Source organism: Tachysurus vachellii, chromosome 10, assembly GCF_030014155.1.
Source record: "Tachysurus vachellii isolate PV-2020 chromosome 10, HZAU_Pvac_v1, whole genome shotgun sequence".
NCBI classification, from domain to species: Eukaryota; Metazoa; Chordata; class Actinopteri; order Siluriformes; family Bagridae; genus Tachysurus; species Tachysurus vachellii.
Window position 1 is genome coordinate 18720684 of NC_083469.1, and position 17982 is coordinate 18738665.

Here is a 17982-nt window from a genome sequence, read left to right on the forward strand (position 1 = left end):
CTATACACTGAGGGTGTTTTCACACCTAGTTCGTTTGAGCCCTCCAAACGCTCTCGGAGCGGTTCAGTGTGTATATTTGAACAAACCAATGTGATCTGAGACCCCTTAAAAGGACCCAGAAGCGAACGGAGGTGGTCTGAGTACGGTTCGTTTGTGGGTTCGTTTGTGGTTCGATTTGTGTGTGACATGTGAAAGCAATGAGGTCCCGGTCCGCTTTGCGTTTCGTTTCGCCAAATGTCCCTGGAGGCTTGCCATACCTGCAGCTGTGTTCCGTCACTGTAACTGCTGAAAACACAAAACTTTTCGCCATGGCAGGTCGTGGAGTCGTGTGGTCTTAAGAAGAAAGCTGTGCACTTATTGATATTTGGAAAGAGGATGGCATTAAACGCCAACTATTCTCAACACATTAAAACATAAAAGTATTTCTTCTGTTTTCACACTGAAGGAAAGGGGGTACAACAGAACAGCACTACAATGTCGCGTAAAAGTGAAAAAACTACTGGGTTCTGAGTTCTTATGAAGTTGAGGTGTGAACACGAAAGGGTCTGAGATCAGAGAACTGGGTTCTCTTTTGAGTCCACTATATTGTGAACACCAAACGGACTGAGGTCACATTCGGCTAGTTCCTTTTCTGGTTCACTTTAAGTGAACTGGGTTTGGTTCTTTTAAAACGAACTATATGTGAAAACACACTAAGTATACACTATATTACACTATATTACACTATACACTGAGTATACACTATATTACACTATACACTATATTACACTATACACTGAGTATACACTATATTACACTATACACTATATTACACTATACACTGAGTATACACTATATTACACTATACACTATATTACACTATACACTGAGTATACACTATATTACACTATACACTATATTACACTATACACTGAGTATACACTATATTACACTATACACTATATTACACTATACACTGAGTATACACTATATTACACTATACACTATATTACACTATACACTGAGTATACACTATATTACACTATACACTATATTACACTATACACTGAGTATACACTATATTACACTATACACTATATTACACTATACACTGAGTATACACTATATTACACTATATTACACTATACACTGAGTATGCACTATAGTACACTATACACTGAGCATACACTATATTATTCAATACACTGAGTATACACTATATTACACTATATTACACTATACACTGAGTATACACTATATTACACTATACACTGAGTACACACTATATTACACTATATTACACTATACACCGAGTATACACTATATTACACTATATTACACTATACACTGAGTATACACTATATTACACTATATTACACTATACACTGAGTACACACTATATTACACTATATTACACTATACACCGAGTATACACTATATTACACTATATTACACTATACACTGAGTATACACTATATTACACTATATTACACTATACACTGAGTACACACTATATTACACTATATTACACTATACACCGAGTATACACTATATTACACTATATTACACTATACACTGGGCATACACTATATTGCACTATACACGGAGCATACACTATATTATTCAATACACTGAGTATAAGACCTTAACCCCATAGAAAATCTATGGGGTATTGTGAAGAGGAAGATGCGATATGCCAAACCCAACAATGCATAAGAGCTGAAGGTTACTATCAGAGCAACCTGGGCTCTCATAACACCTGAGCAGTGCCGCAGACTGATTAACTCCATGCCACGCTGCATTGCTGCAGTAATTCAGGGAAAAGGAGCCCCAACTAAGTATTGAGTGCTGTACATGCTCATGCTTTTCATGTTCATACTTTTCAGTTTGCCCAGATTTCTAAAAATCCTTTCTTTGTTTTGGTCTTAAGTAATATTCAAATTTTCTGAGATACTGAATTTGGGATTTTCCTTAGTTATCAGTTATAATCATCAAAATTAAAAGAAAGAATTTGAAATATATCAGTCTGTGTGTAATGAATGAATATAATATACAAGTTTCACTTTTTGAATGGAATTAGTGAAATAAATCAACTTTTTGATTATATTCTAATTATATGACCAGCACCTGTATATTATACTATACACTGAGTATACACTATATTATACTATACACTGAGTATACACTATATTGCACTATACACTGAGCATACACTATATTACACTATATTACACTATACACTGAATATACACTATATTACACTATACACTGAGCATACACTATATTATACTATATTATACTATATTATACTATACACTGAATATACACTATATTACACTATATTATACTATACACTGAGTATACACTATATTACACTATATTACACTATACACTGAGTATACACTATATTACACTATATTATACTATACACTGAGTATACACTATATTACACTATACACTGAGCATACACTATATTATACTATACACCAAGCATACACTATATTATACTATACACTGAGTATACACTATATTACACTATACACTGAGTATACACTATATTACACTATACACTGAGCATACACTATATTATACTATACACCAAGCATACACTATATTATACTATACACTGAGTATACACTATATTACACTATACACTGAGTATACACTATATTACACTATACACTGAGCATACACTATATTATACTATACACCAAGCATACACTATATTATACTATACACTGAGCATACACTATATTACACTATATTACACTATATTATACTATATCATACTATACACTGAGTATACACTATATTATACTATACACTGAGTATACACTATATTACACTATACACTGAGCATACACTATATTACACTATATTATACTATATTATACTATACACTGAATATACACTATATTACACTATATTATACTATACACTGAGTATACACTATATTACACTATACACTGAGTATACACTATATTACACTATACACTGAGTATACACTATATTACACTATATTATACTATACACTGAGCATACACTATATTATACTATACACCAAGCATACACTATATTATACTATACACTGAGTATACACTATATTACACTATACACTGAGCATACACTATATTACACTATATTACACTATATTATACTATACACTGAGTATACACTATATTACACTATACACTGAGCATACACTATATTACACTATATTATACTATATTATACTATACACTGAGTATACACTATATTACACTATATTATACTATACACTGAGCATACACTATATTACACTATATTACACTATATTATACTATACACTGAGTATACACTATATTATACTATACACCGAGCATACACTATATTATACTATACACTGAGTATACACTATATTATACTATACACTGAGCATACACTATATTACACTATATTATACTATATTATACTATACACTGAGTATACACTATATTACACTATACACTGAGCATACACTATATTACACTATATTATACTATATTATACTATACACTGAGTATACACTATATTACACTATATTACACTATATTATACTATACACTGAGTATACACTATATTACACTATATTACACTATATTATACTATACACTGAGTATACACTATATTATACTATACACTGAGTATACACTATATTATACTATACACTGAGCATACACTATATTACACTATATTATACTATATTATACTATACACTGAGTATACACTATATTACACTATACACTGAGCATACACTATATTATACTATACACCGAGCATACACTATACACCGAGCATGCTCTAGGTTAATGATCAGAAGACCCTCTCTGCTTCAGGGCTGCTGTATCACAGCTGAACCTGTATTCTGATTATCTAACAAGCTGTGATATTCGGGGGAAATAATCACTGTTCGTCACCACAATGTTCTGTGGTGTGTTCAGTTTATAATACATTCTGTCTCAAGTCATTAAATATTATTTTTGGTTAAAGTAAATTATTTGGTTTCATGGACTCTTTCTAACATTTCAGTCATCAGTTTGTCGTTAGTTTACGAGTCAATGACCCCACTGTATAACTACTATACGTTATACACATTTACAGTAAACCGTTGAGGTAAACTGACCACTGAACACTGAGGGAAAAACACGTACAGTAGCTGTCTTTTAGCAATGGGCTTCATGGCAACAGTGAAATGGATAATTGTCTAATTTCATTTATTTTTTTACCTTACCTATCGTATGTTATTTTTAAGCCTCAATACTTTCTTCCGATGGCTAGATTCTGAAATACGCCTAAAGGATAATATTGTTTACGAAGGCGTTCTACCACAGGGAAAAAAGTGGATCAATATTAACCACTAACTGTAGTTTTTCTTGTCATGTTGCCAGATTGGATTTTTTCACCTTTCAGGTTTTAACAGACTTTTGGTTCATAAATAAATAGCCTTAAATTTGATTTGATTATTAGATTTCTGCATTTATTATTATTTATTTTGGATTGCCATATTTGCCGCATTTAAAAGATATACAATTTGCCACATTTAAAAGATCTACTACAAAAGTAAATAATTTTAATCTACAATCATTTTAGAGAGTAAAATGTCATATATTAACCCATGTATTACTCTTTTAATTTAATTATTTATTCACTGTGCATTTATTTAGCATTTTATCTCTGGGGTTTGGAGGGTATGATTTTCACCTCTATTTGCATAGAGTTTGCATGTTCCTCCAGTCTAAAGACAAGCGTTGGAATAAAAGTTGTGTGTGTGTGTGTGTGTGTGTGTGTGTGTGTGTGTGTGTGTGTGTGTGTGTGATGGGTTGGTACATTGTCCATGGTATCCCCATCTCATGTCCCAAGTTCCCAGGGGATAAGCGATAAAGAAAATAGATGAATGGATGAAATGTTTAAAATGTAATTTAAGTTAAATTTCTATTAATATTGTTGTTGATTTTGTATAGTTTTGAAATATCCTGATTACTTATACCAGTTGAACTGCACTGTATTTACACGAGTTTTTCTTTTTAAGCAAAATATATGTATTACACTAAATCTGATTTATATACACTAAATCTGTATACTCATAGTCTCATAATTCATAACCTTCACACAAGTCCATTTTTATGATCAGTTGGTATGTCTTGACTCGTAGGCTATGGTTTGAATAATAGTAATATGGAAATCTTTGTTATTAGTAAATTTTGTACATAATTTAATGTGTTGTCACACATTTTTGTAGAACTTTCACATACATTGCAGCCAGAGCTCATCAAAGTGTCAAGGTGGGTTTATGTACAATCTGGCCACCCCCGTAGTCTGTGTTGTTGGTATTGTAAGGAAGGGGGGTGTTAGTAGGAGGCGACGGAGAGGCAGTGTGGAAGATTGTAAAGCTAATCGACAGCCAGTTGGTTCCGTTTGGACGAAAAAACAATCCAGAATGGCGTCTGGCGAGACACTGTACATAGAAACGGACGGCTCAGAGATGCCGGCGGAGATCGTGGAGCTGCATGAAATCGAGGTGGAGACCATCGAGACCACGGTGGTCGGAGGAGACGACGACGACGACGAACATCAGTCCATGATCGCGCTGCAGCCGCTGGTCTCTGACGACCCGAATCACATCCACCACCAAGAGGTGATCTTAGTCCAGACTCGAGAGGAAGTGGTGGGATGCGACGACTCGGACCTTCATGCAAGCGACGGCTTTGAGGAGCAAATTCTGATTCCGGTCCCTGTTCCAGCCGCGGAAGAAGAGTTTATCGAGCAGACTCTGGTGACTGTGTCTGGGAAAAACACGGGGCGCCTGAAGAAAGGAAGCGGCAAGAGAGTGGTTAAAAAAGGCTTTCTGGGCGCTACAGAGGCGAGCGGACGAAAATGGGAACAGAAGCAAGTGCAGATAAAAACGCTCGAAGGGGAATTTTCTGTCACTATGTGGGCATCGGGTAAGTTTTATGTTTTGAAAGTTGGCTATTGCATTGTTCATGGTTTGAAAAGAGGGCCTCGTGTGGGCCCTGAGCTGTTCAACACACACAGTAGGCGAGCGAATCAAACAGTTTGCAGTACGGCGTTATTTACAGCGACAAATACAGACTTTAGGGTATTGTACCGGCTTGAAATGTTTTTGTTTTGATGGGAAGCCATGTTTTAAGTGTTGATGGGCGCCGCCATATTCGTCCAGACCATTATGGCCGCCCGAAAATGGCGTTTCTGCAGCCGGGGAAAGATGGCGGCGAACGGCGACAGGCGCCCTGCTGCAGGCTGGAAGAAGGCCTCAGTGGCGCACTTCTGCTCAACGGCTTCTGCTCACAGTTGTTTTTTCCTACCCGTATTCACATAAATCCCACCTCGCGTCATGTAATTGGTTCGTCATATATTCTAGCGAACTGCTTATTGGACAGCGTGAAATCCTCGCGCAGAAATTCTAACTCTGTAACCAGTCACTGAGGGGAAAAAAGCGACTGTTGCCGGAATACGGGTGAAAGTACCTCAAAAACACGGTCCTCCTGAAGAAAGGGAGTGACTTTAAAAATAATTGTTAAAAGGCGATCTTTTTCGCCTAATTAAGATTGTACAGACGAGTTCTAGCTTGCTAACTAAGCTTAATAACTTTTAATTATTGCTGTTATTTATGGGTCTTCTGTGAATGGCTAGTTATGAACGTCGTACATGGTTATAATGCCGTATAACAAAAAAAATCAGCCTTTAATTTTGCTCCTTATTTTTTTGTTTTGTATATAGTTCAGGTTTAGGACTGAAACCATGTCGACTAATTAGGCTGCATTTAAGTGCTTGGTCACAGGGGCGTATATACCGGGACGTGGTAGTCTAGTGGTTAAGGTGTTGGGTTACTGATCATAAGGTCACGAGTTCGAATCCCAGGTCCACCAAAGTGCCACTGCTGTGGGTCCCTGATCAAGGCCCTTAACCCTCAATTGCTTAGTTGTATAGTTTTAAATAAAAATGTAAGTCACTCTGGATGAACTTGTCTGCTAAATACTGTGAATGTAATAGAAAGCTAGTCATAACACGCTAAATGAAAAAGGTATAAATGTCTTTTTTTTTTTTGTCAAGTCCTCAAAAAAAATCCTAACCGTTCTTGGTTAAGTAAAGGTTAAATAAATGTTGTTTAAAAGATGCAAATTTGCATTAATCAGTTTTATTACTAATTAGTACTAAAAAGGGTTTTCCCTGAGTAAATGTTCTAATCCAAAAGCTTTTTGTTGCTGTTTGTGTCCAAATGATATAAATATTACCTGTACACACTAGTTTCGGTCACCCTTGAATTGCTTTAGTGATGTGATTGTAGTATTGACAGTGTCACGTTAAACCCATGTCTGTTCAAAGCCTGATGAAACCAGGACTCATAACCTGATCTGACTGATTTGTCATGACTTTGCCCTCATTTAAAGCAATGACGATCAGTTTACACTGTTTATACCTGACCTTTTGTTTGCTCCTTCTAATTTTGTTATTTGGCTTTGTTGCAGATGATAAGAAAGACATTGATCATGAGACAGTAGTTGAGGAGCAGATAATAGGGGAGAACTCCCCTCCAGACTACTCCGAATACATGACGGGCAAGAAGCTGCCACCTGGTGGAATCCCGGGCATCGACTTATCTGACCCCAAACAGCTGGCAGAATTTGCTAGGTAAGAATTTGTTTCTAAGAGCAGTGCTTTAAGACATTTTGTAGTAGAATCACTGTAAGAAATGTATTAATAAAATACAGTGTAGTGCATCTTGTTGGATTTTTTGCTGTTGGAAACTGAATAGTTAAAAAGTGAATTTTTCAAGTTCTAAATCTATACATTTTATAAATATCAAGCTTATATTAACAAATGAGTATATAAGGACATTGCAAATAGTTTTATTCCTCTTGTAACCCAGGAATTATACAGTTTAGTAAGTTTAGTTTAAGATACACAGTGTGTAACTTTAGATATATATATATTAATTTTAACAGGATGAAACCACGAAAAATGAAGGAAGATGATTCACCAAGGACAATAGCCTGCCCACACAAAGTAAGTCATTTGGAACAAACAAAATTTGCAATTTATTTATTTATGTACTTACGTACCTATTTTTTTCTTTCTTTATTTAGTTTTCTTGTTCTTCTCCCTCTTCAATTTTACCCAAAGCACCAGTGTTGTATTCATGTTAAATAATACTGGTGGTTTCTAGACAGTCATTAATCTCTGGTTATTCACTTAAGTTCTTTTCAGTTTTATTCGTGTAGCACTTTTACAGTTTACATCACTATTACTGCAGTTGCCTGCCTCAGATATATCCTTTATTTTTGAATAATGACATAAAATGGCAGTTTTAAGTAAGATAAGATATTTTAAGGAACAGTGTGCATTTTTTTTCCCAATAGGGGAATTTAACGCCATCTTTAGGCCATTGATTCGGAGTTGATTGAGTTGTTTGTTTTGCATTGATTTCCAGGGTTGCTCAAAAATGTTCCGAGACAACTCTGCAATGAGGAAGCATTTGCACACACACGGACCACGTGTCCATGTGTGCGCTGAATGTGGGAAAGCGTTTGTAGAAAGTTCCAAACTGAAACGACATCAGTTGGTTCATACCGGCGAAAAGCCTTTCCAGGTGAGTTTTTAGTTTGCGATTATATATACAAGCGAACGTCAAATTGTGTATGTATGTTAAATAATACTAGTGTGTTTAAACATAATGCGAACCCCAAATTCTAATTACATTTTTTCAGGACACAATATATACATATATTTGACACTAAAAACATTCTTCTTAAGAATGTAGTATTTGTGTTCAAAAAGAATGCAACTCTTTTCAGTCTTTTCTTTTTCCTTTCAGTGCACATTTGAGGGCTGTGGAAAGCGTTTCTCGCTGGACTTCAACTTGCGCACACATGTGCGTATTCACACTGGAGACAGACCCTACGTGTGCCCGTTTGACGGCTGCAATAAGAAATTTGCTCAGTCCACCAACCTAAAGTCTCACATTTTGACGCACGCTAAAGCTAAGAACAACCAGTGAGCGGACTATCTGGAAAGACATTTCAATAAGGACAGCAGCATTCAACGCTTTAAAACACCCTTTGTGTGTTGTTTGTAGACGATTTTTTTGTAAGACAGAGTATCTACTGATGTTTTATCAGAATTGAGTATTTAACTGATGAACTGACACCCAACTAGCCCTTAGGACACTTCTTATGGTACAAACTGGACTGAAATTTCTTTACTACCAGAAAGTGTCTTCTTTTGAAGACGTGCGTTTCTGGACCATCATCCACAACCCGAGATATTCTTTCTCCAGAGCCCAAAGAATCTAATTTTTCCCCTCTGTGTATGTTAACTGTCCACAAAGAGACATGACTGCTTTTTAGTTGTCTTCTAAGTGTGCATATTGTACACTTTGTAGACATTAGCTTTGTCTTGAAATGTTTTCCCTGAGATTTGATATGTGAATGGTCTTCTTCAAAAAGAAGGAGATTCTATTAAATTTTTTTTTCCAGTCATGAGGTATCCTCCAGTGGTATCTCATTTTGTATAACTGTTCTGTAAAAATATTTTGAAAATCATGTAGATAATAGAGATGTTAGATTTCTGTTTAACCTATTAAAGGAATTTTATTCAATTTGAAATAGCGCTGTTAAAGTCGCGCTACAGAACTACATTTCTTTACATAGAACAAGTTAGTGTGAACTTTCCATTACTGTTATTAGGATGTACTATTACTAAAATGGTAAAATACTTTAGATCTTAAAATTGTTTGGGTGTGAATAGATTTACTATCCATTTTATTAGGAACACCTGAACCTTTATCCACTTATCTAATTCGCCGATAGCATGGCAGCAGCACAACGCAAATTTTCACATCAAACATCAGAATAAAAAAACTCGAATAATCTGCACGTTCAGCACAGACTTTTTGCACTATTTTGTATAAACTTTAGACGTCTGTGTGTCAAAATCTTAGAGCGGCAGTTTCTGAAATACTCATCTGACACGAACAACAATACTATGATCAAAGTCAGTGAGCTCACATTCGATCAACATTCTGACCTGTACCTGAATGATTTTATGTATTGCAATGCTGACACATGATCGGCTGATTAGATAGCACGAATATATGTCTGTTTCAGATAAAGACCAACATTATGAACAATATCAGCTGATAACATTGGTTATCTTCTAACAGCTCACATCGGGGTCTGGGATATTGTAAACAGTAAGCAGTAAGTCAGTTCACGTCAACATGTTTGAAGTTAGAGAAGTGGGTAGACGAGAAGTCTTGAGTGACATTTACAAGGGCTAAAATGTTGTGGCCAGAGAACTGGGTTGGAGCATCTCCAAATCAGCAAGGTTTGTGGGATGCTCACGGTCAGCAGTGGTAAGTACACAGTGGTTATGCAGATTTTCTTCATGAATGCACATAATTATGATTATTGTAGCTTGATGTTCAGTCGAGTTAAACCTGGTGTCAGAGAAAGGAAATCAATTACTTCACTGAAACATCAGTCCCACCGTGAAAGCCTAATTTCTACTATATTTCTACTTATTATTAGAGAGCTTCATTGTGAATTAACTTGTTCATAATATCCAGACCATACCCATGGCTTGTATGGAGTAGTGTAGTAAAAAAAAACAAAAACAGGGAAAAGATTTTGTAGCTTTTGGTAGCTCAGTGGAAGGCTGGTCTACTAATCAAAAGGTCATGAATTTAAATCCCATCACTGCTTAGCTGCTACTGCTGGCTCTTAAAGCAAGGGTCTTAAACCTAAACTGCTAAGTTAAATAAATGCTAATAGAATGAAATGAATGTAAGTAGCTCTGAATAAGGGTATATGTCAAATGGAGTAAATATATTAATGTTTGTTACACCAAAATACAGGAAGCATATGATGAAAGGGTTCAAAATAATTTTATTTAACTTCAATCAAAATTTACTCACTTTTAAAATGCCATTTTTATAAATAAATGACACAATCATGAACAAACATCGCTTAACTCAACATCTATATTTCTAAAACAGCATTCATGACCACAGAGGGGGCAAAAAAATAAAAAAAACATTTTGCTCTAGGGTGTAGATTATATTGGTGCAGTTATTCAACTTGATTAATGATAATACGTTCCAGCATATAAGGGTGAATTACACATCCAATTTATGTAGTTGCAGCACTTCTCACTCACTCATTTTCTACCGCTTATCCAAACTACCTCGGGTCACGGGGAGCCTGTGCCTATCTCAGGCGTCAATGGGCATCAAGGCGGGATAGTTGCAGCACTTATTGTCAAAAAAACAAAAACAAAAATAGAGTGGACTTGAAGGTGTTTTTCCGCAGTACCAAATACCTTTACTGATACCAAGAACCCAGCTCTCAGTTTCACTACATAAATTGTTTAATGCAATCTTACTGAGAATTATTAGTCAAAGGGCCTGAGAGGTTGTAAGGCCACATAAAAAACAACTATATACAGACCTCCAGTGCAATATATTTAAAACTTCATGACTTGTTAAGATGTTTGATCAGTTAAAATAAATAAAAAAAAAAAAGCCAAATTTTATACAAGGTTATGCCTTATAGAAATCATACTGTGACGTTCAGCTTTTAGATTTTCTTGCAAGGTAAAAGTGATTTTTTTTCCCAAAACTTTTGCTTTTCTGAGGCTTTAGTCCTCCATCAGGGCTGTGAGTAGAGCAGGGTAGTTTGGGGTTCCCCATCCAGTCACTGGATCCCACGATGAAGCAGCACAGAAACCTTGACCACCTACCTTCTCATCCAGACAACCCAGGTGACATCCCTCGGTTACCTGAGAACATGAAGTCGAAACAAATTTGTGAGCAAAACTATTGACTTTTCTATGAAAATTCTATTCATTTAAAATGCAGATGGTCTAAAAGAAATTACATGGGTTTCCAAATAATCTCACTACAGCACAGTTAGCAATAGAGGAAGTGAAAGGTGTTTTTTTTTTTTTTTTTTTTTTTAAACCACGGGTTTAAGAGTCACGTACATCAAAAAGACCGGTGCCTTTGAGTTTATACAGACGTGGATTGAGGAAGCCAAGAGAAGGAAGGCCTTTCAGGAAGCGTTGGTCATTAATGAGTGAGAGGATTCCACCTACCACTGGAGTTGAGGCCTAGAAAAGAAAAGAAAAAAAGACCGGATTGAATTATTACCCGTTTCCTCAGGACGTTTATTTTAGTCATAAACTAGACCAAGTTTGATCATGCTTTACATACAATTCAATTTTTAAATACACCCACACATGTGCCTCTTCCCCATTCATGCAATTACCTAATCAGCTCATCACACAGCAGCATCCAATACAAAACATGTGCTTCAGTTTATGTTCAACACCAGATGACCTGGTTTGAATATTATTCTGTAGTGTCTAACACGTTCCTGCACAACAGTCTAAACCATCTAGTCAGCAGAAGTTTGGTGTCGAAATGGCTCGATGATGAGAGATCGGAGACCATAAGGCTATGTTGATCCTAAAAAGTGATCTCTACAACCATTGATTAGAAAAGGATCTCAATGTCACAGTCAAAGTCAACGAGATCTCAATTTTCACCATACTGATGTTTGATTAAAACATTAAAAGCTCTAGACCTGTACCTACAAATCTGATGAACTGGCTGATTGCGAGAATACAAGTTTCCATTCTTTACTAACCGATGTTCCAGATATCCATGGGATGGGCATAAGGTTGGTCACAACCCAGTAATTGTCAGACAATGCAGCCAAGTCAGGATAGGCTCTTCCACTGCGGTTGAAATACGACTCTGGAGGAAGCTTTTGTGCGGCTTTCAAAAACGCGCTCACTGCGCTAACCTTCACACGTCACATAAAACAAAGTCATGAAATGTACTTTGTGTGTTTTTGATAAAAGTTGCTAAGCTTAATAACAGAGCACAACATCTATACATTATTGGTACTGATCAGTTGTATTGGTTTTCACAACAGAGAATCAGAGACCTAGAATTCTTGATTGAGCAAATGATTTAAGGTGAATGTGTACCTGATAGTCTGGCATTGTGAATACATTACTGAATCCACCCCCACTAATGTAATCTGTGACTTCGAAGGTGACTTTGTAAGGATTCTTGAAGGATGTTCCACCCACTGTGGTGACATAAGGACTACAGACATGGAAAAAGAAAAGAAGACGTCCGTTCGGCACTCACTAAATTATATTCCAGTAGATCATGTTTAACGTAGGAATGTCAATATGCACTTGAAAATAATACAGTTGCCAGCATTATCAGTCATACAGCAAAATCACAACATACACTTTACAAGACTATGTTAAATTTGTATGTTTACTAGTTAAACTTCACCCATAAGACACTATTCCAGTCACAGTATTGCTCATCAACACAGTGTCTTGCCTGTACCTGTTATACATATTGTACTTATAGCACAGCATGATTTTATTGTCTTGTACTGGTTGTAATGGCGCAGTGTTATTTTTTATTATTGTACTGAAGACATGGTCACCTGTTTATTTGTACTGTAATGTCCTACTTTGCACTACATGTTGATTGGTGATCATCTTATAGCACACTGTTGTCACTTCTCTAATATACTGTACCAAGGCCATATCGATCTATTATATACTCATATATGGCAGGGAAGAAAGCTTTATGCTGTCTAGCAACTTTGTTAAGAAATAACCAGATATAGGTACTTTTGATTTGTCGTCGTCCCCCATCAGATATGTTAAAAAAAATTCTTAGCTTTCCTCTTCTTATAATAAAATAAAAAAAAACACACATTCTTCATATTATGGCCATGAGATATAATGTGTACCTGTTAGTTCACTACTGCAGCAGAATAAAGAGCAACATGTTTCAATCTTATGAAGAGCCTAGAACACTTCATCTACATTTTAGGGCTTTTCACACTGTACCGAACCTCGGGTTATTGTCATTCTAAAAGCCACTTTTACCCCAGGAAGAGGAATGTTTCACACCTGTAATTTAGAAGCAGTGTTATGAAACTTATCCAAAGCGAAGTTAGTGTTGCTTTTGTGGTGCTAAGCATTTAAAGTGTGAAACAATGTGGTGTTAGAATGTGATAGCTAGATGGTTAGTAACAGACACCCAAGCACTAAACATCTATGCCTCATATCATGTGAAAACCAGGACATAACACCCAACAATAATGGCTCAATAGAGTCATGAGGTAAGACTGAACCTTAGTAAGGGGGAAATATGTGAAACATTTGCAGACATTGAATATTAAACTTCTGGGCACAACTACACAACAAACTTTAAACTTCATAAACTATTACAAAGCTAAGAAACATCTGCTAAGGTGCAGAAGAGCAGCCAGGTCCTTTTTTTACTGTGTGATGTAAAAGCAAGAGACAAATCGGTTAAAGCAGCCGCATGCTCTATTTATCCAATCACGGTTGTTGGCGGTGCAAATATACAAATAATGTTCGGTCAGGGTTTAGGAATGTACACTGTGTAACTTCAGATTATGAACAGCCAGGATTAATTGCTAACCCTAGATAAAGTATGAGCGATGTAAAATGTCAAAAAAATGGCCCAGGATCCTGTTTTCCCATGATTTACAAATTAACATGTCTTAACAAGTTCAAGTACAAAAAGCCAATTAATCTACAAAATTATCTGTGAGATACAATACAAAAAAAAGACTAAATAAAATGCACCTAGAAGCAGGAAAGCTCGGCCTGAACACATTTTCCTTGGACAAATGCCGACAGCCTGCACCACTGTCCCCTATATTAAAAGAACACAAAGGCAGAATAATAAACAGTGATAAAAGCCATACTGATTTATCTGTTTTCGTCATCACGAACAATCCATAAACATAATTACCAGACGCAAAGAGCATAGAGATTCCTCGGAGGCCGGCCTTCATGAATTCGTTGTTGATGCGATTCATATAGGCTGTGGACAGACTGTCCTCGTCGTCACCATAGCTGATCGTGTGTACCCAAGGTACGACAGACATGTTGCTAAGGAGCAGCAACCACTGAAGGAATGGCTCCTGGGTCTCATGTCGACCTGGAACAAAAGGAATAGAGAAGATACTTTGTAAAGTCAGTTGAATTGAAAAACATTATAAAACACAAGACGACCACATTTTTTGTCACATTTAGAAAGCTTGATGTGTTCACGTAAATTCGAGACATCATGGAGTATAACAAACTATACTATTATATAAATATGACAAAACTAAAGCAGGTGATTACATAACCCATATATTTCCTTACCTGGGTTGGTGAAGACCCATGTGGAGATGTTGGCTCCAGTGCTCATGATGTATTCCACATCTAAACTAGCTTCAAGTCCTGCTTTTCCTCCTCCTTGTGTGCCCACTACTCGCTCAACTTCACTCAAGTGCTTAAAACCTCTTGCAAATATACTCATGAACTCAGCCAGGTCTGCTGGGTGGTAATACTGCTCCAAGAACTTTGAAGAATATACAAGAAAAAATATAAAGCAAATCAATGCAATTGATGTGAAATTAAATGAAATGAATATATTAAAAACTGTGGAGCTGCAATTTCTAAACAAATCATGATTTCTCCTTAGCTGTCTAAGGAGACTTGAGAGCTATGGAGAGCAGTTTGACTGGAGTACCTGCGCCACTGCTTGGCTGTTGTTAGCAGCGCTGCCAATATCAGCTGTAGTCAAGTTGTAGCGAGTTCTTAGTATTGAAGGAGTCACACCCAAATGAAGAGCCTTCCCAGATCGCTTTGGCCCTGCCCAGGCCTTACTGACTTCTTTACCACTCAGTGGAAAACGTAGTACACCACCCACTGGGGGGAAAAAAAGGGTGAAAATCAACTAATTTCTCCCCCCCAATAACAATTTCAAATAGGGATAGGGATAATATGCTCAAAAGCATACATTATTAATCTATATGAATAGTATAGTAAAATTACACAAGATGTTAAACCTGCTTTATGAATCTCAAGCCAATATTACTCAGCTAAAATGGTAAAAATTCACTCACCAAAGTCCAGATGCTCAGACACGTCTTCATGAACCGAGTACTGAGAGGATGACCTCATTACTGTCTGATCACCTCTCCTGTAGCGGTGAAATTCAGTTCCAGGAAGCAATGTTTCTGCCACCCTGACCGCCAGAGATCAGAGTGTATGTGGTAAAAAACCATGTAAAGAAATGTAAAAAAAGTTATGGTAAAGTAATAAAAACATGATGGGGCATGCTGTAAAACACCAACCCCAAAGCTGATTTTCCAATTACAGCACAAAGCAAGAAATAATTTTCTCTCTCCTATTCTAGAGCAATTTGCCTGTGTAACTTTTGTTTCCATTTATTTGTCACATAATTGATTAGACAAAAAATAAAATAGTGTAATGTTACCTCTTAAAAACCCTCTTAAACTATAAAAGCCCTCTGTCCTGTTAATGAAAAGTCTTACCCATGAGCACTAAATAAACTCTGCACTGAAAACTTCATCATACCTCCAAATACAACGTTATTTAATATGGGTATTAAAAATCTTAGATTGTGTTACATCTGCAAGTTCTTACTATAGAAAGAATAAATATTAAACCAAACAATCAATATAAAACTGGGATTAGCCTTACAGTCTGTGATAAAAGCCTTAGAACAATACAGACTTATGCCAACTTTTCTTATGAAGAAGGTAGTTTGGACAGTGGGAAGAAATGGGGGAAAAGAAAAAGAAAAAAAAAAAAAGATAATTTCAGGTACGTCCTCTTCAATTTTGTGGCATCCAATGTACGATCAGTCTACATTAACCACCCTTTCCTGCCTCTGACTATACACAAATTACATAGAATTTGTAATTAATAAAAAATTAAAAACACAGGTTATGCTCCAACAGGTGCCATTTGACCTGCATTACAAATGTGTTACAATTAAAAAGGTTTTCATATTTAAGGTCATGTCCATGGTAGATTAGGTTTAAAAAATGTATTAATTTCAAGACACATGAGCCACAAGCTGCAATTTGATATTTAGTCTTAGAAGCACTCTTAACTGTTTGTTATTCTAAAAAAAGAAAATAGTTTGGAGAGAGAGAGAGAGTGTGAGGTTTACACTAACATTTATATTGTACAACTGATGTGTATCATGACCAAACTGACAACAAAGTTGAATGAAAAGGCTTACTGAGCACTCATAGTGCACTGTAAGAAGTCTCGTGTTAACACCGTGCTGCAGTTTCTGATCCCATGACGCTGCAGCCACATCCACACGACCTTCTCTGTGACCTGAGAAGGCCTGACCAGGGACGCAACTTCCTCCAAGCTCAAAAACTTCCCTATGCAGGAAAAAAAAAGAGGAAAGGGTGCATCAGACATAGTGAGATTTAAGCTTTAAATCTTATGCCTTAATAAATGATCTTAGTACCATAGTTTTGTGAATCAGGGTCTGATACAAGCTGCAGCAGCTCCTGAAGTCTGTCCACATTCTGCTGTCTGAGAGCAAAAGTCAGCTCCATTTCCTCATGAGGAGAAACTCGACCTGAATGGAGCCAATCTTCTGGCACACTAATACAGAAATACATGGACTTAAATATGAACATAAAATCAACCAAAATACAGTCAGAATTTTTTTAAGAACAAAAATGTGGATATACAGAATATATGAAAATATATCTTACAAGACAACTTGATCGAGCTCTAGATGCTCCCCATTGACAGGCCACACACACAACCAGAGGAACGCTAGGACCCTGTAATGAATAAAAACTAACATTATTTAGAAAAGTTATTTAAAAAAAACACCTTCACTGTTTCTAATTGAAGGTCGTTCTACTTGTCTGGGCGACCAGTTATAATATCTAGGAAGTTTCTCTTTTACAAAAGCAAATGTAAACAAAATGTAGCAAAAACTTACCGCATTGTTCCGACATAAAAACACTACACAAACAGATAAGTGCAGGAAACACTCCTGTCCTTTAAGTACGATTAAAGCAACGCTTAACAACACGAATATATTTCTGTCAAAATAAAAGTCCACGC

At 36.2% G+C, this 17982-nt stretch overlaps 2 protein-coding genes across 2 annotated transcripts; one reads left to right on the forward strand and one right to left on the reverse strand.

Annotated features, from left to right (window-relative positions):
* Positions 1-5330: 5330 nt before the first annotated feature.
* Positions 5331-9613, forward strand: yy1a (YY1 transcription factor a). Its single transcript, XM_060880106.1, has 5 exons — positions 5331-5939; positions 7485-7647; positions 7962-8022; positions 8447-8605; positions 8831-9613. Exons 1-5 carry the CDS (start codon positions 5435-5437, stop codon positions 9011-9013), a joined length of 1071 nt encoding a protein of 356 aa, XP_060736089.1. The 5' UTR covers positions 5331-5434; the 3' UTR covers positions 9014-9613.
* Positions 9614-10881: 1268 nt separating this feature from the next.
* tpp1 (tripeptidyl peptidase I) lies at positions 10882-17982 on the reverse strand. Its single transcript, XM_060880107.1, has 13 exons — positions 17858-17982; positions 17622-17693; positions 17369-17508; positions 17129-17279; positions 15981-16102; positions 15605-15783; positions 15235-15433; positions 14837-15025; positions 14668-14737; positions 13009-13129; positions 12663-12821; positions 11998-12123; positions 10882-11793 (listed from the first exon to the last, which is right to left on the reverse strand). The coding sequence occupies exons 1-13, from the start codon at positions 17860-17862 to the stop codon at positions 11653-11655; spliced, it is 1674 nt and encodes a 557-aa protein (XP_060736090.1). The 5' UTR covers positions 17863-17982; the 3' UTR covers positions 10882-11652.

Coding starts and splice junctions, on each gene's coding strand:
- tpp1 (XM_060880107.1), bottom strand. Junction 12,822..13,008: donor TCACAATGCCAGACTATCAG/GTACACATTCAC, acceptor TGACGTGTGAAG/GTTAGCGCAGTGAGCGCGTT. Junction 11,794..11,997: donor AAGGCACCGGTCTTTTTGAT/GTACGTGACTCT, acceptor TCATGTTCTCAG/GTAACCGAGGGATGTCACCT.
- yy1a (XM_060880106.1), top strand. CDS start 5,435: ATGGCGTCTGGCGAGACACTGTACATAGAAACGGACGGCTCAGAGATG. Junction 5,940..7,484: donor TGTCACTATGTGGGCATCGG/GTAAGTTTTATG, acceptor GCTTTGTTGCAG/ATGATAAGAAAGACATTGAT. Junction 7,648..7,961: donor CAGCTGGCAGAATTTGCTAG/GTAAGAATTTGT, acceptor TAATTTTAACAG/GATGAAACCACGAAAAATGA.